Here is a 24365-nt window from a genome sequence, read left to right on the forward strand (position 1 = left end):
TCTGGCTTCCTTTTAAGGCCCTTCATCATCCTTGTGACCCTCACTTTAACAGTTTAATGTCTTTTTTACACTGTGGCACCCAAACTCCAGCTGAGGTCACACCAGTGCAGAACAAGACATCTGCTTTGATAGCAGAGGTTAAGATTTTCATTGTAAAAGAAGATGGGTGTTCATTTTAATGAGCTTCTGAACATTATTCATGGAACATTCGTAGACTGGATAATTAAAGTAATGAAAATCTGAGAAAAGATTTGATGTATATGCCTACGTATGAATGCCTAGCTTGGTTGGATAATAAAAATAGAGTCATGTTTATTGTGGGGAATTAACTAAGACTTCATTTAAAAAAAAAAAAGAGAAAAAGGAAACCTGAACTTTTTAAAACCGTACAAGGCTCTGACTAAGTGCTTCAAAGCTGAGCAAAGCAAATAGTGGCTGACCTGTATCCTTGAAGGATAATCTGGCATTAACAGAGATTGCATTTGGTGACTAGGCACTAAGGCATCATTTATGAGACTGAAAAGCTCAATATTCTCCCAGTTAATTGCATAATTTGAGTGTATTAGTCCAGTAGTAATGCAATTAATTGGATACTCTTAGCTCTACACACGCAAAGTGAATTAACCATAAGTTGCAATATGTTATGTGCATACCTGCTTGTAAGGACACATGCTCTCTGACAACAGTAAAGGATAAGGGTTTTTCTTTTTCATTGAATTCAGAAATTTCACTTGGACAGAAAGCATATCCCCTTTTTCACAGTTAGACTTATCTGATAATAAGTGTCTGGTCTTCTCAGGAACAGGATAATCAAGAGAATCCTGGCAGTTACAATTCTGGTAGAGAAGAAAGATTTGAAATTGTTTCTTAGAGGCCATGCAGGGCTGGATTCATCAAACCTATCTGTAGCTACATGGAAGTTCTGCAACAAATCTAAGATAATCATCAGGCTCTCTCTGCACACACCACCCCCACACACATGCCCTCACAGTAAAGAAAACCTAGCTGACTAGCAAAAAAAAGGCTGCACCTTATAACAGCAGTTGATATGTGAAATAAATTCTGTCTTTAATAGCATTTGTAATTAATTGTCTCACTCCCTCATTTCTTGGGGTAGTGATTAGAAAAAATTAGCATGTTTCTAATATAAATACAAATATAAATATAAATATAAATATAAATATAAATATAAATATAAATATAAATATAAATATAAATATAAATATAAATATATAATCTCTAGTTCTTCAGCAGACAGAGATATTAAACTTCACATTACATTACCTGTAATTCTTACCACCTACAAGGCTTGAACATTCTTTGGCCTCAGAAGACCTTAATCCCAAAAGTGGTCTTTGTAACTGTCATGACATGAAATGGTGACACTACAGATAAGAAGTTAAAAAAAAAAAAAACCAAACACGACAAAACCCACATGCACCTAAGAGAAATAATTCCAAAAGAACACCTGAGTTTTAAAAGTTGAAATACATATACATTGCTCATTCCATCTTGTAACTGAGTCTAAGTCAAAGTGACTCAGGTCTGACCTTTGTTTAAGCCATCAGTCTTGCCTGCAGTGGCTGTGGGTGGATGCCCATGGAAGAACAAGAACAGGGAATTATGATGTGGCCCTTAATGACTCTCCTAGACTCACAATATTTTCAGGTCAAGGGATGCTCTGAGACTGATGTGATTTGACTACTGGGTAATCCTAAATACACATTTCTTCCAATTACTTACTTGCATTCTTTATTCAAGGTACTCTTCAACCACACTATCCTTTGTCAAAGTGCACAGACCTGACCCCTCCTGCATGAGAAACCACCACCTTCTTTTGGGACTGAACACAGCTCCAAATGTTTTTGGTTTTGATGGCCATAATTCTTGTAGCAAAAATGATATAGTACAGTCATCTTTACTGACTCTTTGCATGCCAGTTACAATTTTATAGAGTTACATGATAACATCCTTAAACTGTATTTTTTTCATGATAAATAGACATATTCTAGTTAATTCTTTTTTACATGGAAGCTAGATCATTCTTCTTGCTATTTTCTTTCTTTTTCCCTGGATCTATTACAGCCTTTTAGAGATGAAAGCACCAGGTCTGCAGCAAGAATACTGGTGGTATAATATTGCAAATAATTCCTAATGTCAATTTGCTTGTTAATCACTGCCAACCATTGAGTTTACTTTTTGTTTTAAGTTGCAATGGTAAAAACTAACTCTAAATGGTAATGAATACATTATTTTATGTATTTATTTAGGTATCACTTATTATTGCTCCCCACCAGTAACTTCCAATCAGACCATAAGAAGCTTCTTTTAGTTTCTTTTTAACAAGCTTTCCCACCTTACCATGGTGCTGTTTCTGGAACTGAGCGGATCTGTGTGAAGTCCTTGACCTTTGTTGTTCCCATAGGGATGGTGAATGTAGGTACATTGTGGTACTTTTTACAGCTTAATGAGTCAGGTGTAAGGTTCCAAGAAGCATCGTGCACAGTACTTAGTGTTGCATCAGGAGTGGCATTTTGTGACAGTTCTTGTAAGAAAGTACTCTCACAATAAAGTGCAGGAAAGCCTCCATTACTGGATTTATAATTTATATTTTATATGAGTGAAAATTGGACCCAAACAAGATGGTTTGGTATTTTTAGACAAATTAGGTATTTTTGTATAGAAAATATTTTGTGTTTTTAAAGTCAGTTTTAAAATTATCAATTTGGTAACCTTTGTGTTCTTTCCTAATTGTTGACCTTCTCCTTTTCCCTAATAAAATTTAACTCTTTTTTTAATATCTTTCTTTTTGTTTAGTATTTATCTTTAGAAATCACCAAGCAATTTATTCTTATTTAGACAATACTACAGTCCTATGCATAAAAGAAAAATCATCTCCAGAGTAAAAATATAAGGCCAAAATAGGGTGTGATTAGATTACAGAATGCTTTGATCCTTTTTAACATCATTATTTGGGGCTATGGACTTTCAAACAGTAAAATAATGGAAAAAACCCACATTTTTTAAAAATTAAAACACAATAAAATATCATATAAATATTTGGAGATTTTGATTCCGTTACAACTTATGTCCACGAATTTATCTGATAAAAGACAGGTAACCAGTTCATTGCAATCCACTGTGCTTTTCAGCATTTTCATATGCAGTGATCCTTAGTGTGAAGTTTAAAGAGAGGAACTAAGAAAAAATATCCTTATTATAGATGTAGTCACATTGGAAGTCACTTAAATATCTCCTTGTCTCTAACTAGTGAATTAAAGGGGTTTTTTTGTTTGTTTGTTTTTCTCAGAGGCACAGATAAAATATAACTGTTATATTCTGGAGTACTGAATTATGAGTGAATTATGGAACATGTCCATCTTGTAGAATAAATGCTGATATTCTACAGCATGATTTACTTGACTAATGCTGAAAATGAAAATTGGTGGCTTTCAAATATCTGTGTAAATTATGTTTAAATTGCAGTCCAATTATACAAGGCTGAAAGAAAAGTTTTTAGAAGCAACTACAATGAAGTTTTTAAAACTGAAAATAGTAGCAAATGGCCATTTTAACGTGGGAATGGGCAGACAATCACCAGGTGAATTGACTATTGTGTTTTAAAATGACTTTCCACCGCAGATGTGACATGATAACAAATGGTGTGCACACTCAAGGCTGTTTCCCAGGGACTTAAGACAATGTGGTTTGATTTGCTGAGCTCTGGGGAGTGTGTTTGCCCTTTGATGTATGCACAGTCACAGGGTACATGCTGTGGGGAATTGTCAACCACTTCCATTGCTGTTCCACATGCTCAGGAAACTTTGATCACAGTTCTTTCTGTGTTTGACACGCTTTATTAGCAAATCTACCCCGAGCTGAGACATGCTTTGACAAGTCCCAGATCTAACTGCTTCCAACAATACAGATAATTATACACCAGCACTTCTCAGTAGTTATGATTTTGAATAGTCATGTTACTGCACCTACAAGACTCTTTTGTTGTAATTGTTAAATAAATATTTCAGACATGACAGTTCTTTCATGAGCTCTTCAAATATACTAATCCAAGTAAATGCCCAATTCTTTGTGCAGTAGATGTCTTTCATATAAAGCAAGGCAAGTTATTTGATAAAAGTTCCGAGCTATTTAGGTGCAAACTGTATGTTGTGAGAGAGGTAAAATCATGTTACAGAAAAGTAAGGTCTCTGACACTGTCTCCCACAGCACACTCCTGGAAAAGGTGGCATCCTGTGGCTTGGACAGGAGCACTGTGCTGGGTTAGGAACTGGCTGGATGGCTGGGCCCAGGGAGTGGTGAATGGAGCTGCATCCAGCTGGGATCAGTCAGCAATGCTGTCCCTCAGGGCTCTGTGCTGGGCCAGTCCTGTTCAATAGTTTCATTGATGACATGGATGAGGGTGTTGAGTCCTTCATCAGTAATTTTGCAGATGACACTAAGCTGGGAGCATGTCCTGATCTGTGGGAAGGTAGGAGGGCTCTGCAGATAGGAGGGCTCTGCAGAGAGACCTGGACTGGTTGGATGCCCGGGCAGAGTCCAATAGGATAAAGTTTAATAAGTCCAAGTGCTGAGTCCTGCACTTTAGCCACAATAACCCCCTGTAGTGTTACAGGCTGGGGATGGTGTGGCTGGACAGTGCCAGGCAGAAAGGGACCTGGGGTGCTGGTCAACAGCTGACTGAACATGAGCCAGGGTGTGCCCTTGTGGCCAAAAAGGCCAATGGCCCCTGGCCTGGATCAGCAATAGTGTGGTCAGCAGGAACAGGGAGGTCATTCTGCCCCTGTACTCAGCACTGGTGAGGCACATCTTGAGTGCTGTGTCCAGTTCTGTCCCCTCAGTTTAGAAAGGACATTGAACCACTTGAGCATGTCCAGAAGAGACAACAAGGCTGGTGAGGGGCTTGGAACACAAACCCTGTGAGGAATGACTGAGAGAGCTGGGGGTGTTTAGCCTGGAGAAAAGGAGACTCAGGGGTGACCTTATCACTCTCCACAACTGCCTGGTCTCTTTCACCAGGCAGCAACTGACAACATGAGAGGACACAGTCTTAAGCCACGCCAAGGGAAATATAGGCTGCATGTTAGGAGAAAGTGTTTTACAGAGAGTGATAAAGTACTGGAATGGTCTGCCCAGGGAGGTGGTGAAGTCACCATCTCTAGATGTGCTTTAAGAAAGACTGGATGTGGCTCTTGGGGCCATGGTCCTGTTGAGGTTTGGGGCACAGGTTGGACTTGATGGTCTCAAAGGTCTCTTCCAACTGAGTGATTCTGTGATGCTGTAAATCCAGCCTGTGCCTGCTCCTGTTGGAAGTGCTGTTCAGGCAGACAACTGAAGAGCAAAATCAGAAACATTTTTGTATCATTGTACTGCACCAGGTCCAGTACAATGAGAGAATAGCAGCAGTCAATATTCACCCATTGCCTTATTCTGCCCAAGATCCCAAAATCACACTTCAAAGTGTCTATCATGTCTCAGTTTTTAATAGACCAAAGAATTGCTCAGCTGCTTGAAGCCAAGGTGGTGTTTGGGGCAGAAAGAAGCAAGCACTTTTTTTAAATCTCCAACCAGTTTCTGGTGAAAGCCAAAAGAGGTTGCTGTAAATTGGTGCCTGCCACAACATGTTCATTTCTCTAAGATCTGAATATGCTATTGCAATTAGAGATGGTATTGGTATTTGAGGTCAAAATAGTAATAGTAATGTACTTCAGATAACTCCTGAGATAGTTCTTCATACGTAAACACATCCTTTTTGTAGGATGTGGAAAATTTTGCTTTATTTAGCTAAAACGTAATGATCTTTGGCCCTAATCCTCGAATTGCGACTATGAATCCATTACAATAAAACAGCAGATTTTAAAATATGTTCCTCTGAACTCTTTAGAGAATAACTGAAGATAAATGAAAAATAAGTAAATTAAAATTATTGATGCAGAGCTGGAAATTACGTTGTCTCTCTTAAATCAAGATTAGGAGATGCAGGATCTGGCACCCTGGTACCTAGCAGGGTTGTCCATTTCTTCTTAATTGAATTCTGCAATAAAAAGTCATGGTATTCCATAATGAAAGCATGGGAAGTGTGAGGGAGAAGCAGAGGGCAGGATGCAGCCAGGACTCCAGTAGAAAACATATTTCAGACAAGACAGGGATGCACAGTATAGACATGTCTAGATCCTTTTCCTGTAAATCTCATTAATGGAGGTGGATGAGAGTGAACATATTTTCCTTGAGTTTTCACTGTGGAATTTAAATTCAGAAAACGGGTTAAAGTCTTTTGAAGCACATTGGTTTGGAACCAGTAAAAATGCTGTGGTGGGGGCGTAATACAAAAGGTTCTGTGTTGAAGGGGGTACCCTTTAAATGTGCCGCTGTCCATGAAAGTCACCACAAATAAAGATCAGAGTTGTGACTCACCTCCAGCAAGAGGAGATAAATATGCCATGAACTGTTTGATGCAGAAGCAAATGCATGTGCCTATTTTTATGCACTCAGTTGCACATTATGGTAGTAACAGCATACAGAAGGGTACACAGCACTTCCCATGCATAAATCTGTAGTTGCCTTTTAAAAGCATGTGATCTCAAAGGCAAAGACAAGGAGAGCAAAAAGCCACAGAGCACAAGATCTGTTCTGAAAGCACATTTATGAACTTCATTTCCCATCGATACACCAATGATTTGGGATGGTTAACCTAGTTGTACATTACTTTGAAACATGCAGGAAACTGCCTAATCTGTATTTTTGTATTGTTCTGTTTTCTAGACAATGCAGTAAGCAAATACCGAATAACTTTTCTCCAGAAATTTTATTGCCACTAAGTCAAATTTGAAATACTGGGATTTTTTTTGTATCTGAAAAATCTGTAGTCTCCTCTACAGCTCCAAAATAGTATTTTTAAAATATAATCTCTTTTGATTATTAATTTTTATGTAAGGGATTAAATGGAAATGGAAATTGAATTTAAAATCCTGAAATTATTATAAGTGGACAGATAATGAAATATAGCACAGATATGGATGCACAAGGTGTTGAATTACACTTGTTTCATTAAAAGATAAGTATCAAACACTGAAAGAACTTAATATGTGATACTTCTTGTGATTAATGAGTCTCAGAGATGAGTGCAATAAAAAGCTGGAGGAAAATGTGGAGTCTGACACTGTGAGTACAGGTACAGACTTCCTGGTAGCTCCTGGCCCGAGTTCAAGGCAATATTTTTATCTTTATTTTTATCCACCACCATTTTCACAATACCTTTACACAGTCCTGGCTCAGTAGTAGCACTGGGTCCTAATCCAACCTTGGTAGTAGTAGACAAGGAGTACCCTGAAAAGGGTTTTAATCTCCTAGCTTGTTCTGTGGAGTCTATGTTAATTTTCTTCTCAATAAATCCATTTTTCTTTTCCCTCACTTGTGAAAAGAAAAAAAACCTCTGTGGTTGGTTGAAAGGACACAAATGAGTGCCCTAAACATGAACAGTTGCAAGCTTATGAAGTGATCATTGCATGTTTGTGTGCTCACTGAAGCACTGGATTGTGCCTTGCTGGACCACTAAAATATTTTGTAATTAGCAGTTTTCACTTGAGCCTGTATGGCTGTCATTAGATCACTGGGCAACTGAAAACTATTATTTTTGTGATCTCGTGAGTATCCCTCACATGTATTAAAAACTTAAGTTTACTTCATAGTGAGGATTTTTTCTTTTACTAAATTGAAAATCAGGAAGTAACAACGTATCAGTGTTCTATTTAGAAAAGTAAGAAAAGAGCGGAATTATTGAGAAAAATTTGAAAAATTTGCATTATGCTATGGGAGTTGTAATAGATGATTTGGGAAATGCAGCTAAAACAAATATCCACAGTCCCCAAAACAAAAATTGAGTAACTCAATGTACAAATCATTGCCATACATTGAATAAACACTTGTGTATTTATGAAATATGAGTTTTCACAATCATCCATATTTCACCAAGAGTAGAAAGTCTCCCACCCTGCATGGTTGGAAATGAAATAGTTTGTGCTTTTTAATACCTGCCAGAAAACAGATTCACTACTTAAAGGAAGAGAAATGTTGTCAGTATTGTGTGTGGACAGCTTATTTTACATAACAGACCTTGAAGGGAATTAAGAGGCAAAGATATCTGCAGAGAAGCAGAAATGGAGTGTATGTAGCTTGCTTTGTCATTCTCTAACACCAGATATGTTCTTCATAATATTGATACTTACAGCAATGTGACAAACTTAGAATGTGAGAAAGAGGTTAATACCCTTCCTGAGCCATTATTTAAAGTTCATGGCTGGCCTATTTTTAGGCCACCATGTGAGAAGATGTTCGCTGAAAATAGATACAGATCATGTGTCCTTGCAGAATATAGAACATCAGGACATTTCATTTCCAAAGAACATAATTGGGACTTGGAGCAGAATCTTCTTTCCTCTCACCTCTTTGCTTGGAGATTATAACTTGGGTTATACAAGCACAAACTCTTACGTGAGTTGTATCATTCTCTAAATAAGATAACTAAATATAATTTGAAATATAGTTCTAAGGGGACACATAAATTAGTTACACTTTGAAGCTTTTTTTCATTTTCTGTACAAATATGTACATCTGTAGACATACAGGTATGTTTATGTACACATACAGGTATGTCCATGCACACATATAAATACATGTGTGGGAGAGCATATATATGCATATGTGTATATATTATATACATATATATATATATATATATATATATATATATATATACACACATATGTTCTGACACAGACATGCAAACACAAGTCCAGGATGTCTGTGTGAGAAGAATGCTGTGTAAAACTCTGTTGATATCTTTGAAAAGTACTAAGTGCATATATTGCATTAGGTACTCATATGGTCGGTTTTTTTCTACATATTTCTCAGCACATATGTCCTACACCACCAGACTATATTTATAATCTATTACCTTAAAATGAATTGTACTTACAAAAGGTTTAGGGGTCCTCCTATGATATAAAATCAATATAGATAAATTTATTCATAAAGGTAGAGATTAAGATATAGTCTAAAGAGAATTTGAAGAACTTTCTGAATAAATTAGAGGAATATATTTCTTATGGAAATAAACCTCAGTCTATATTTAATTCACTAAGAGGGCAATTAAATTATATATATATATATATATATATATATATATGTAATGTAATTAAATGCTAGTAATAGTTAAATTTTGAACTTTGGGCAAGCAGATTAACTGAAGTTGTTTTGAAAAAGAATATTAAAATTGTGTAAAGAACTGAATCCCGTGGCTGCCTGGATTCATGCACAGATGCTAATGGTGGTTTCTGAGTGCCCTGCTGCCATCAGGCCCCTTTGCTTTTAATGCATGTCCAATCCTGGAGTGGAAGCACAAGGACAAGTATCTAAGGCCTCAGTGGTGGCATTCAGAGAACAAACAGAGCAACAGTAGTCAATGTAGACAGCAGAGGGCTTTAGGTATCCCCTCTGGTTTCTTTATTATTTACACAGCTGCTTCTTCTCCATGTTCTATAGAATAAGTTTTCAGGATGTAAAAATGGTGAGGATGTTCTGGTGCATCCTTGATCTGCCAAGTCTTGACCATGATTTGGCTCCTGATTGTAAAGTGACTCTGTTACTCCAATGCCAGGGCATTGTTTAGTGTGTCTGCCTACTGTATGTTTGAAGTCTGATGCATTACTTTTGCTCTAGTGTTATTACTAATACATATTGACTAGCCTACTCCTGCCAGATTGCCTTCACTTTGTTCCACATGATCTGCTATTGAGGCTGTTTTTGCTGTCAACATTTGCCCTCCTCAGAATTTTTTCCACTCCTCACAACTCCCTTGCCATTTATTAATCTATTTTCCCTGCAGCTACCAATATTAGCTCAAGAAAATTCTGTCTTGAGGGCTGTCTGGCTGACACTCTACTAAATTATTCCCAGAAATTTCATCTTCATTTTTATGACCTGCTGTTAACTTTTCTGAAGCCAGCTCTCCATGTCTCACCCTTGCAACTGAGCATCATCCTTGTGTTTCACTGTAAACCAGGGCTCTAAAATCAGCACTTTCAGTATTTTTCTGCTTCTGCATGCCTGGGCTCTGTTGCAGTGGCCTGAATGTGGGTCATGGGCTTCTTACACCTGTATTGCAAGTTGCTACTCACAACATATGATCACTGAGCTGTTGCACCTGATCCCACTCCAGCATCCTCGTCAGTAGTTTCTTTTAGAAGGCAAATTCAAATGGTATTACAATTATCTTGTCCCAGTTCACATTGCAGAGCAGTGACGAAGGCCGAGTTCAGAATTAGAAAGGGATTGTGCATCCTCCTTATCTTTCTTTTTATATCCTTCTGTTATATATAGATCTGTACCTCTATAGCTGGCATTGTAAATATTCCAGCACATACACATACAGGCATTCGGGGTCCTGTCACACATTTACCTACAAAATATAAGTAATTCTCATTCATTATAAAAGCTCTCTTTTTCCACTTTAAAATGTGGAATGTACATTGTCTAACAATGTCTAAATTTTGTGTGTTAGGTAGAATTAAGTGTTTGATGTTTCTTGCACATAATGTAGAGGAGGCCTTCACTGAATAGTTACAAATTGAATTAGATGCAAACTGAACTGTACCTAAAAACACTAAACATAATTTCAGTGCGGATATTTCAAGTTCAGCTAACTGGGATTTATCCAGTATAATCAGTAAGATTTAATTTAAGCCACTTAATAAATTTATAGAGAGAGCCTTTGAACCAATGGGCTTTTAATTCATTATAAAAAGAGTAAGTGTTAACCTAGCAATTAACAGGATAACAGTATTTCAGAGCTGCTCAAGAGCTGTAAAATAGCTCGGTGAACAAATCACCACTGATGGTTAAATAACTGTTTTCCTGGTTGTTGTTGCTACTGTGTCAACTAAACCATACACATAGGGTGTAGATAAAGCACATTCTCTTGAGAACTCAGTTCTTGCTCAGTTTTGGCCATTTGGGTTGCAGCACATGGGGGACAGAAGAAGGGTAGAGAGAGCAAAGAGGGAGAGTTGGAAAGGCAGGAATTCCTTGCCTGTTACAGAGGACACAATAAATCTTCAATGAAAACATTCACAGCTTCAGTTTCTGATCTTGATCAAACAAGTGCAAATTAGAAATAACACAAAAAATTTGTATCCTAACCACAGCTTTCCATTTCTTCTAAGGTACGTTTATGTTTTCCCACCACCTAGTTCTTTGCTTCAAACTTTGTTTTACCCCAGTCACCCCAGACAGCTTCAAACACAGATTTCTTCCTCCTGCTTTTGTCCACAAATTATTCTATTCATGGTCTTCCCTTTCTCAAATGAAACTCTTTAGGTTGTCCTGAATTCTAACTGTGTGTTAGAATAATAAAGCACCCTAATCAATATATGTTACCTATTAATTCACACAAATGTAACTGAGGCTGCCTTTGTGAAACTCCATTTCTCTCTTTCTCTCAAGCACAATTACTATCCTTTCCATCAGGTGAATCAAGCACTGTCCTGAGAACAACAGCACTCTTTCCAGCACTACTCTAAAACAAAACCCTTTTTCTTGTGGTGATCAGGTAAAAACTTAATGACTTTAGTGGATATAAGAGCCTCCATTGAGGAAAGATGTAAGTCACAATTGAACTGGTTTTTTTTGGAAGGATATAGTATTAAAAAATAGTAGCTGCCACACAGATGATATACAAAGTCAACCACATATTGATTTCTGATGGCAAGTGGAGTTTCAGTACAAATGCATAATAGTGAAAATGGTTTCCAGAAGCAGCAGATCACCAGCTGGAGGAGGTGACTGGAGTCTCCACAGACGGTGGAAAAGTTGTGCTGCCTCAGAGACTATCCTGTGAGCAACCAGACTGGACAAAGTTTGTAATTATTAGCAAAACATTCTTCTCTTTCTTAATCACTGAAAGTGATGTTTAGAAAAACATGAAAGGTGCTTCATTCATTATCAAGCAAACATGAAGTCTAACTCACGCCACTTTCCCATGCACTAACACAAAATACGAATAATCATATGGATACCAATAGGATATTGGTGCTGGTAAGATTTTTTTCAATTTCATGTCTCTTAGGATTAGTTTTCTGCTACAGTTTTAAAGTACATGTATTTAAATCTGTATTCTCATTGGCATAATGGACAACTGAAATATTTAAAATGCCTGCTAAACAAAGATTTCAGCCCTAGTTAAACCCCCAATATATATATTTTTAAAATACTGTATAGGATTAAGAATTATAACACTCCAGTGTACACACACACAAATGGCAATGAAGATATTTAGTTACTCAGGGGCAGAAAATTAAAATAGTGATTGTTAAATACTTTTGAAAATTGCAGTTTATTTATTCAGTTAATAAGACAGAACAGTCTCTACAGCAACTGCTGTTATGGTACAGCACTAATTCTACATTACCCTCTGTAATGAACTGTGGGTGTTTTTTCCAAACAGCATACACAGAGAAAATTTGTTCAGTGGAATTCAAAGGGTTCTGGTTCAAAAGGTAAAACCTTGAAGAAGTAGAGACTGGTCAGATGGCCCAAACTTTAATTACTTATCTGAATTATCAAGACTTCTCAGGGTTTTGAAATTAGACTGGCTATCTCTCTTTTACAGACTGCCCTAAGACATTGGCTGTATTGCTACTCCCATTTTAAAGCCTCTCATCCTTTTTCCCTCTGGAAAACAAGCTTAAGTAGCATTTAACATTTCAGAACATTGAAGGAGATGAAAGCTAAATTCCTTTTTAAAATCGTTAGAAAATGTATAAGAGTTGGATGAATGGAAGAGTGGATGGGATATTTTTTCTTTGCTTTTCTCTTTTTTTATCTTCTAAATATAATGGACAATCCAAAGAGGAGCCTGAGATGCACAGAACTGCTTTTTCTTAAGCTCCATTAAATCAATTAACAAGCTGTGAAAAAGATGGGTATCTTTCATCAGAATGCCTTTATTGGAAGCATTCTGGTTGAACCATATTGCCTCAAAAGAATTATTCTGTCTGCACTTGAATTTAATGCAGTAATAATACTGAAGCATGAAAAATGCATATAAGTTGAATAGAAAATTCTAATCAGGAAAGGAATGACACAAAAGTGTGCAGAAGGCCAACATTCAGTCAACTATGCCAAGAAAATATAATTGGTCAAATCTTCATACCTCCTGATTGCAAATGCATGAAAAATTGCTTTCTCTTAGAAGGCAGCAATACCAAGTAACATATGCTCTGTTTAGGGTTGACTTGTCTTAATCTGAGTTGAGCAGAGCTAGACAGAAAAAAAAACCTGTTTTAACTCAGTCCTATCAGTCCTGGTGGACTTCGAATTCCATTCATTGTTTTGTTACAAAGCCTGTATATTACTCCCCTCATTCTGCCCAGGTTTATCTCACAGCTGGATGGCAAATTTTCTGCATGTGGACACGCTTTATCCAGGTATACGGAGGATCTTGGGAACTGGAGGGCTTTGAAAATGTAAATAGACAGGCTGGTCACTGGTTTTCAAGGCAATTGAGATTCCATGGACTCTTTTTGCCTTAGAGAGCAGAAGTTTTATTAAGGTTTTGGCTTTGTCTGTGGGTCAGATATATTGGTTACCTCACACCAGAGCATTCTTGGCCTTTAAAATATATAACCAAGGGAGCTACACAGGAGCTTTTCTAAAACAGGCACAAAGAATATCCAGTTATATTGCCAAAATGACAAACACCAAGTCCTGAAGAAAAAAGAATAATGATTCTTGACACATTTCTAGACCTACTATGGAAGAGTTACCATGTTCTAAGCAAAACTTAAGCAGAGCTCTCTCTGTTGAAACTGATCAGTGTAATTGAAAAATGGAAAATTGTGGCAATCCCATTCAAGGAGAAAAATAGCCATATTTTTAAGTTGTTGTTACTTAAATGAAAGGCTTCTGAGCAAAATTTATTTTTTAAGTCATACACTGAGTAGAGATGATTAAACCAAATGTGTCAAAGCAATTTGAACAATTTCAAGTGCACCAGAAATGAAGAATATTGCATCCATTGCCACATGTAGATTTTCTGGCATTTTACAAGTTGTTAGATAATGATGTAGTCATTCCCTCAGTGGGGTACTAATCCTAGTCCTCCTGACTGCCTGCTGTCATAAAACCTGTGAGAACTTAGTATCAGTGAGATGCCTCTTTTCTGCCAAACTTGACTATAATTGACCAATGGGTTAAAAAATTACAGGAAATCATGAACACATACAGAATATATCTCCTTAAAACCAGGTTTAAATATATCTATCCTGCTCAAACAACCCCAAATCCCTAAACATAATGCCTTTTCCTATAGTTCTTTCTTGATGATGGGTCAGTAATTTTTCATTTGTGTGTTATTTCTAAGAGAAAAAAATAGTTTTCACAGTAAAGTGATTTCTTCCTTCCAATGATCAAGAAATTAAGACTGATTTTGTGTCCTTTTAAAGCAAAACGTAAAGGAACACTGAAAAAAAAATTCACTGTTACAATTATATGCTATATTTTTGCAATAGTATGTAGAAGTCTCCTAAAAAGCTTAGCTATTTTTCTAAGTGGCCTACACATAAGAAGAACATAGTTTGTAGATGGAAGTAGTACCTTTTATTAATTCAACTGGGTTACTGAGAAAAAGTAAAGAACTTTCAAGGCAAACAGATCATTTAATAACTTTTCCTTTTTTGTGGCAACAGGATTTTCCAGTCAGTCTAAATAACTAATCCATCTAAAAATCTCCTGGAAATGAGGTCCTAAAAACTTTTAGAGATGCCATCAGAGAATTCCAGTCACAGCTGGGACAGCCTTGTGACTGCTTCTGTAACATCTTGAGATGCTTCAGAGAAGCCATCAAGAAATACTGAACCCACACAAAATGATAATATTTGATGCTTTAACATCAATTTGAAAAAAAATCCAGGAAGTTCAAAATGAGTAATAAATCCAATATACTACAAAGGAGCAGAAGCCAGTGTAATTACCTAACCAATCTCTTACATAAAGCAGACCATTGCATCTCTGACTTAATTCTTGTGTAAGAGACTAGTAATTGGAATATATCAACACTTGCTCAATCTAGACTCATTCTTGCTCTTTAAGCATTTCAGCTATATAACGAGCTTCTAATCCCTTCTTCAAGCTTCATTTGTTATTTTCTTCAAGTAGAGGTGAGGGAAAATCTCATTTAATGAAGATGCCATATTGAGCAGCATAGACTGTTTCCAGTTTAACTCCAAAGAATTAAAAGAAAAATATAAGTGAAAGATTTTTCTCTGTACAAAATTTCAACCCTTAATTTGTCAGTGTGTTCTTTTGTTACCATTCTTTCAAAACACAGAACTTTTTCTCCTAGTACTTTCTGAGTTATATAAAACACTTTCATAATCTTTACTGTTTCTTTCTCCCCAGGATGATATTTAAAGTAATGCACAAGAACCTGAAATTGCAGAACTGCCTGTGATTAAGACTCAGGGAAATGTATTTTACTTGCTCTGAATGATCTCATATTTAAATAAAAGAACACTTTAAAGAAAAACAAAGCACTTAAAAATGACACATTTCTTTCTCCCTTGGTAATTTTCCACCTTCTAACATCTTAAATAAGGGAAGTTTGTACTTTAGCACAAACTTTTACAGAAAACTAATCAACAAAATGAATGCATTACTAGGAATAACAGCTGAAATTACCTCAGCAGGGTGGTTTTGTAGCTATGTTGGTACCTTCATTAGGCAGCTCAGGCTGAGCAGGATAATGTGTGTGTATACATGGGTATATCCAGATACAGATTACATAATGTGAGAGAAAAGTGGGCAGAAGATGGAACCATAAGAGGACATGAGATTCCAAGGGTGAAATCCTCTTTCAAGGGTATGTTTTGTTGGGATTCCCAAGATGAGGTTAATTTCTTTCTGGGTGGGTAGTACTGGGTCTGCACAAAGGAGTCATGCAGGTCTCAATTCTCCCCTCTTTATATATCATAATCTCTCCCATCATAGTGTTAAAGATATGTTGCAGATAACTTCTTTTTTTTTCCAATTTCCCTTTTGTTTACTTCATATGTCCTACTTCTCAGCTTTCACTCCAGACACCTATTCTTCAGGTTTTGTGTTCCTGTGTTCCCACTTCTCAGAAATTTCCATTTCTCAACCTGTTTTTAAAGTCAAGCTTTCTGCCTTCTTTTCTTTTTTTTTTTTTTTCTATTTATTTTTTTCTAGATCTTTGTGTTCCTTCTTTTTGTTTTCCTCCCATTCTCTCTTTCGTAGTACTACTCCACCTAAGTCTATTTTACTCTTTCTTCCTAATCTTGACTGGAGCTGAACTTTCTACTCTCCCAGCCTTTTCTGTGCTTCCCCACCAGCTTCTATATAATTTCCAGTCAATTTTTGGTTTCTTTAGTAATTTCCTTTCTCTGCCTCCTGGGCATACGAGACAAGCTATTCACTCTCAAAAGCAGAAAACAAGCAGCAAGCCTACTGAAAAATCCCTCAGCAAGACAAGACAAGTAATAGCTGTTGCCAGCATCAGTGGAGATGGCAGCAAGGCAGTCTCACAGGGAGCAGAGGATGTACTCTGGGCTCCCACCATACTGCTAGCAGTGGGAGAAACAAATAATTTTCCTTTGGGAGGGAGGTGATGGCTGGAGCTTTACTAAGAAATGTAGAGTTTAAACAAGAAGGAAAACAAACTTCTCTTCATGCTTTAGAAAGACAGTTGGAATCTCATTGTGATACTTACTGCCTCATAAAAATATACTTAGAGGGTATCTTGGCATTACCCTCTACTGACTTAGCAGTATTAATTTGAATATCACCTATTTGAATGTCACCTATCTGGCAGTTCACATACTTGAGATAATGGTTCAGGCAAACAGAAGATGTCTTGCATCAAATTCACCATGGTTTTTTGCATAGTTCATAGGGTGCCTGGTGAGGCATTTTGTTCCAATTTGCTTTTCTAAATCCCAGTAGATTTATTTGTTGTGATTGCTATGGGAAAGGTGGTTGTTTCTTCACTCTCCTCACTCTTAATGCACTTGCCTGTTAGTTGCTTCAGTAGCAAATGTCTTCCCTTCAAGAGGGGGTTTCCCACACCTTTCCCAGATGCAAGGGAACTGATTTGAAGAACTCGCTATGGTTTTGTTGCTTATGGTGTGAAATGACCTGAACTTCCCCTACATGTCTGCAAGCAGGATATTACATTGTGGGACTAGGAGAGCAAAATAATTTGTCTTATCAGTGGATTATCTTCTGGATATCTGAGCTTCATGCTCAGAGTTGTCTGCATGGCATATATGAGATGTATGAGACAGCAGATGCATAGGGAATTGAAAGGTCTACTTCCAGAAGGAATGCAGTCATGGGGAGGAGAGCACTGGTAGGTGGAATGTCTCCTTTATACCAATCTTGAAATCTTAGATTAGTGTAAGAAATGCTAGGGGTACTCCACTGACAATAAAGGCAAAGCAGTTAAGTGACTGCTGGGTGTATTTTTCTTTTATTTGCTCTGTTTGCGTTTATATACAGAAGATTATATTTGCTCTTCCTGTCATTTTGGGTTTACTACTTCAGTAGATGTTGCCTGCCTGAGCTCCTCTCCATGTGTAATACTGATTATTCTCAGTTTTTCAATACAATGTTAAATGTGTAATGGCAACTGACCATGTTAATTTCTCAAGACAATGTAAGGTCTGCAAGAATGAGCTTGAAAATATTTCATAAATTGTTCATAGGTTTTGGTTTGTTTTTATTTGTTTAAAGCAAGTAGGATATTTACAGATTTTTTTTTGGTACTAATCTTTTCATGTAGATGTGCTCATAGTGTGCTCTGTAAATATGAATGCAGGCAGGAGAAATCCTTAAGGCCCTAGGAAAATAGTACTGCTTTCTGCATATAGGGGTCTCTGCTTTATACATCTCTTTAAAGGGCAGTAATGTATGTCTCTGTGTTAATGAAATTAATTAGAAACTGTGCTGGGAATTTTTCTGTTGATTTCAACTATCTAACTGTAATATATATTTATATTACCACTGGTTATGTTCAAAACAGAAAGATGTTACTGGTGTAATACTTGGAAACACAGGACTTGCATAATTTCATCACTTAATATATTTACTGCAACAGCCAATCTGATTTAATTTAATCCTATTTAATTTTTACCTTTCTATCACATTGTCGCCTTAAACTCCAATGGGAATAATAAATGTGAAAAGTCACCAGAAGAAGACAACCTTTAACCTTAGAAATACAAGTCAGACTGCACTTTTGTTTCAATCACTCCACTAGAAACAGATGAAAATATGTTATAAAGCAAGCACAGAGACACAGAAAAGTCCAGTATGAGAAACTGAGTATGAGCATTAAGAAATTCTTTGTTAAGAAAGTAGAACTTTTTTTTTCCAATGCCCATCATATGAAACATATTTATTGATCATTATTATTATTATTATTATTATTATTATTATTATTATTATTATTATTATTATTAATATTATTATTATTGTTTCCTTCCCATTTAGGAGATTGTCAACTTCAACTGTCGGAAGCTGGTGGCTACAATGCCTCTTTTTGCTAATGCAGACCCAAACTTTGTGACTGCCATGCTAAGCAAACTGAGATTTGAGGTGTTCCAACCTGGAGATTATATTATCCGAGAAGGGGCTGTGGGTAAGAAGATGTATTTCATTCAACATGGAGTTGCTGGTGTTATCACCAAGTCCAACAAGGAGCTGAAGCTGACAGATGGCTCTTACTTTGGAGGTGAGTAGGAAAAAATGAATGATAACACTGGAGTGAATGCTGTACATCAAAACACATACAGATAAGAGACAAAAAGAGACTTCTGAAGAAGTTACCTAAGATTCACTTGTCTAGACAATTCAAATGCAGTGAAAAGTGTGCAAAATATTTCTGAAAAAAATAATAAAGTTTCAGAGTCTGATTACTGTTGTGAGGACAGCTATTGCAAATGCAGTATGACCATCCAGAATTTTGAAATTATTTTAAATTAAGATTGCTGTTATTTAGCAGAAAATATTTAAATAGAAATACAATAATTTGCATAGCAATCTTGTAGCTTTTTAAAGGCAAAATTAATAATTAAAAACGAATACAATTTTTTGAGTCAAAAATCTAAAGGTAAAAATCACAGTGAGAATTGCAAAATTAGCTATGAATAGAAAGGCATTATTTTACATGGGCTATTTTGTAATTCATTAATATTTCAAGGTGTTATTAGTGCTTTGTCATTGAATGTTAGCACACATCAATGTTTATTTTTCCAATATATACTATGAGAAATGAGACTTTCTATCCGACTAGGTAGCTCTCTAACAGATGTATATTAATAAAAATCAGGCATTAATTTTAATCCTAATTAAATTAATCTGGTAATACTAATGAAAAATAGTTATTTGCTTAGATGAAGGCATCTGAATATTTATATTTTGATAAAAGAATTTCTTTTCTTACAATAATAATTAATAATTGATGATATACAATAGTTTTTCCCTGTGACTGTAAATTATCTCTGTGCAATAGGAATCTGCTTCCACGAGCAGAAAGGCTGGTTTTCAGAAGCTGCTTGAATATTTGTGTGTGTACCACTGCTGCCCATGAGAGTTTTGGTTAGCTGGACATTGCACTAATTTGCTGCTGAATTCCACGAATGATCCCATAACTGACCTGAACAGCTTTCAGAAAATGCTCCATTGAACACCTAATCAGTGCCATTTAGTTGGTACACAGAAGGGGGAAGCTAAGAAAAGTGAATTGGGCTCAGCGTTTCAGTTGGGCTGCAGAGTTACTTAACTAATCCCATTTTAGAATAATACGCTCAAGCAACTCCTACTGATCTGGCCAGAAGACCTTGTCACTCTGAAGCAGCCTCTGCAAGGTGATTTGTATCACCAGTATTTGTAGAAGCACTTTGGTTTAAGCACTTTGTGCTTATCCCACAGGATTAAACTGTAGATACTGAAGACAGGAGATTAAGCAGAAAGAAAAGGTAAATGCTGAGGATGAAGAAACAGTGCAACCTTGGTCTTGGTCTCCTCTATGCTTAGCAGTGCCCTAGTTTATGAAAATGAGTTTGCAAGAGCCTGCGTGCTGAATCTGACCATAATACTCCTCTGGACCAGCAGAGGATCAGAGGAGATTGCACATGAAAGTATTTTACATAACTGTCAGCCTGTTGTTGCAGTGCAAACAACTATTTAGCTCATCCTGTTCAACTGCTACCCTTCTTAACAGGAATGCAGACAAAAAAAAATAAGCTACTTGCAATATCCAGACACTTCAGGAATTTACTACACTGCAAACCAAAGCACTTTTGCTCATCCAAACTGCAGCTGGGATGAGACAGGTGTTGCAAAAATGGGTGCTAATGCCTGCTGGGGAAAACAGAAGGTAATAGCTCCTGCTGTAGCATGGAGGGGTGAGGAGAGGTGAAAAAAGGCAGGTGCACAGGGAGAGAGAACCAGAGAGAGGAAATGCCCCAAGACCCAAAGTGGTGTGGCTCAGATCTGCTGTAGCAAAACACCATATATTGTGAATTTCCAGAAGTGTATTTCCAGCTGAGGAGAATAAAGACCTGTCTGGATCAGAGGAGCTGTGGATGCCCTATCCACAGACACGTTCAAGGCCAGTCTGGGATACCTGATCTAGTGAATGGCATCCCAGCCTATGGCAAGGGACTTGGAACTAGGTGATTCTTAAGGTCCCTTATAACTCAAACCATTCTGTGACTTTATAATTCTATGACTGCAGCTGAAAAGAGAGAAAACAAACTGCAAATCAGATATCTGTGAATTGAAAAGGTCTGGATTAACAAAGCAGAAAATAAAACACAGTTCTAAAATTCTCATCTCTCTGGAGAGCACCTGCTTTCTGTGGAGCACATATCAGAATCTGAGTAAAGCTTCCTGACCAAAGCAGACACAAGGATTATTGCATAGTGAAAAAATAATAAGTTGGAAGATCAAGGCTGCATTCAAATACTAGGACAAATAACCCTTTTGTTGTTTAATGGACACATGAGAAATCTGAAGCTGACACTATGTTTAAGATGCTACTTGTAACAAGAGATCAGTATAGCTCCCATTTCTGACAAAATACATCAATATAAACACCGGTGCTCCCAAAACAAAGGTCACACAGGTGACAGGGTGCCATGCCTAAACAGATCCTTTTTCAATTTTTAAATGTCTTATGTTTTGAAAGTTCCTTGTCCTGGGTCAGAGATGGTAACTTCTGTCAAGTGTGTTCCAGAGCTGAATTAGCTGGGGACCTTGGCTCTGGAGAGATTTGTAGGCTCACCTCCAGAACAGTGGAGGTTTCACCAGCATCCTACCTTGGATTGGGAAAACCACTCCTAATATCTAAAATATTTCTGTCCTAGCACTATATCAGGGAAAAAAAAAAGGTAAAAAGCCTTACCAATATAAAAAAAATCCCTTAAGTTGTGGGAAAGCTGGAGATTGGTGTGAAAGCTAAGGTTCAAGAGGAAGCAAAGCAGTCTCACGAGTATTTGGGAGTGATTTGAATGGAGATTGCTGGAAGAACGAAAACCTGGAAAACCAGAAGTTGCAGTAAAAAAGAGGACATATCTTGAGGTTTGAGCACTGATGTTGGACATTTAAATTCTCTTGTTAATCTTTATTTTTAATTAAAAACAGGCTTAGATCTGGTCCAATAGGAAGCTAAGTAGACCTTACAATTGGTTGGTAATGCTTCTCAAAAAAAAGAAAAAAAGCCTGGATAACCACCAGTGGAATAGATGAATCAGACTATACCTCTGCTGTACAATTTCTGTTCATTTTTGAGGCACATGCAAACTGCTGACAACAGAAAGATCAGGGCTTGAGTATTGTCTGCCTCCTTCCTCATCTGTGCTCACTGGTTTTTCTTTTTGGGGGAGAAGGAGGAAATACAATACTGTAACCACAGAGATCTTGTGGTTTATTCCTTGGTATTTCTGTGGAAGAGCATTCTGTCCTTTGACCTTGATGTGTGTTCATAAATGTAATCTTCTTGAACTTTGGGTTCAGGAGCATTTTTAAGGCCCATCCCAATAAATGGGGTTTTTTTTCAGACTGCTGGTTGAAGGACATTATCATCCTACATATCTCCTCCAAGTGCTAGTAGGAATTTTTAATCAGTTTCTGGTGCTATCCTTTTCAATAGGCATTCCCCCTACCATTTTGCTGGCATTTGTAGAGAACAGTAACTTTTTACTGCCTCACCTTAGAATCCCTGTCCTCACATTGTAAGTTCAAATTACTTTTTATCAAAGGGACAGGAATTAGACAAGGAAGAATACATAAAACTAATTTCCACTATACTGTGCAGTTATATAGTCATTTCTACATCAGTGAAATTATGTAAGTCACAGTTACCAGTAAAGAATCATGGAATTTTAATACTCTATAGTAGCTTTTATTATATTTATTTTTAATTCAACTGTATCAATCTTATTTCTTTGAAACATCAGTGGATGTTTTTTATATCCTCCCTCATTTTTACTCTCTGTTTGCTAATAGTTCCCCATTATTAGAAATTTTGCTCCTAGTTCCACACTATTAGTAATGGAATTGCTGCCACTACCAGCATAGTCGTAGATGCATCTTTTACAAGTACAAAAGAAACTTCCCACACTGACTCTCACACAGTTTTCATAAGGGAGGAAATAAGGTTGCCCTCAATAGAAATTACCATAGAATCATAGAAACATGAGATGGCTTGGTTTGAAAGGGATGTTTAACATCATCTAGTTCTGCTCCCCCCACCATAGTCAGAGACGCCTTTCACTAGACCAGGCTGCTAAGAGCCCCACCCAAGTCTTCCTCCTTGAGCACTTCCAGGGATAGGGCATCCACAACCTCTCTGGGCAGCCTGTGCCATTGCCCGACCACTCTCACAGTAAGGAGTTTTTCCTAGTATCTAATGTAAATATCATCTGTTTCAGTTTGAAGCCAATTCTTCCTCGTCCTTTCACTACATGCTCTTGTAAAGTCTCTCTTTCTTGGAGATACCCTTCAAGTACCAGAGGATCTCAATCAGGTCACCTCTAAGCCTTCTCTTTTCCAGGCTGAAAGAACCAATTCTCTCAGCCTTGCCTTATAGGAGAGGTGCTCCAGCCATCTGATCATCTTGGCCTCCTCTGGATTTGTTCCAATAGGTCCAATCACTTCCTTTCTTGGAGACCCCAGCTCTGGTGCAGTGCTCCAGGTGGTCTCAGCAGAGCAGAGCAGAGGGGCAGAATCCCCTCCCTGCCCTGCTGCCCACGGGGCTCTGGATGCAGCCCAGGACACGTTTGGCTCTCTGGGCTGTCAGTGCCATGGCTGGGGCATGTCCAGCCTCTCACCCACTGCACCCCCAAGCCCTTCTGGGCAGGGCTGGGCTGGGGCTGTTCATGCCCAGCCTCTGCTGATATCAGGGGTTGATCTGACCCAGAGAACACACTACTCTTGGCCTTGAACCTCATGAGATTCCCATGGACACACTTCTCCAGCTTGTCCAGATCCCTCTGGATGGCATCCCATCCTTCAGAGCTGTCAACAGCACCACTCAGCTTGGTGTCATCTGCTAATTTGCTGAGGGTGTACTCAATACCTTCATTTAATGAAGACATTACACAAGACTAGTCCCAGTATGGATCCCTGAGGGACACCACTTGTCACTGATGTCCAACAGCACTCAGCCATTGACTTTGGATGTGACCATACAACCAATGCTTTATCCAAGGAATTATGATCTCCTTCTGGCTGCCTCTGTAGGGTTAGTGACGTGAATTAAGGTCAGGAGAGAATGAATGGATGATGTGGACTATGTTAACACATAGGACAAATTGTAGGGAAGAGTGTGGGGAGCAAGATAGATGTGAACAGAGAGAGGACTCTGTGGGTAGGAGCCAGGTTGTGAGTGGTGCAAATAAATGGGAGGGCAGCTGACAGTGCAGGAGAACATCATGGGCATGACACTGATGGGAAAGGGAAGAAAATGCAATTTGCAAACACAGAACAACTTCCAGAAGCTGGAAAAGATGGGACAGTGCTTACGCCTATCCCTTTGGGATAGTGAGTTGGAAAACCTGACTGCACATGTGTTTGCAGTTAAGATTGAGATTGGCACACTTGGACTCAGCTTCCTGGGATGGAGAATAAGAATCAGAAGGCAGGTGAAAATGTAAGCAATTGTCTTTTGAGGATGTTGGATGTTGGATGTTGGTTTAACTTGTTTGTGATCATGTCACTGGTCTGAGTACGAAGTACACAGCAGTGAATAACAAGAGCTCCCCCATTTTTTT

At 37.6% G+C, this 24365-nt stretch overlaps 1 protein-coding gene across 1 annotated transcript in view; it reads left to right on the top strand.

Moving 5' to 3' along the window:
• Positions 1–24365, top strand: part of HCN1 (hyperpolarization activated cyclic nucleotide gated potassium channel 1) — a 190080-nt gene that overhangs the window by 149409 nt on the left and 16306 nt on the right. Inside the window, exon 6 of the mRNA XM_079330692.1 lies at positions 18580–18820. Within this exon, the coding sequence (XP_079186818.1) occupies positions 18580–18820 (241 nt within the window). The remainder of the gene's footprint in view (positions 1–18579; positions 18821–24365) is intronic.

This window comes from Erithacus rubecula (assembly GCF_903797595.1).
Source record: "Erithacus rubecula genome assembly, chromosome: Z".
Classification (NCBI taxonomy): domain Eukaryota; kingdom Metazoa; phylum Chordata; class Aves; order Passeriformes; family Muscicapidae; genus Erithacus; species Erithacus rubecula.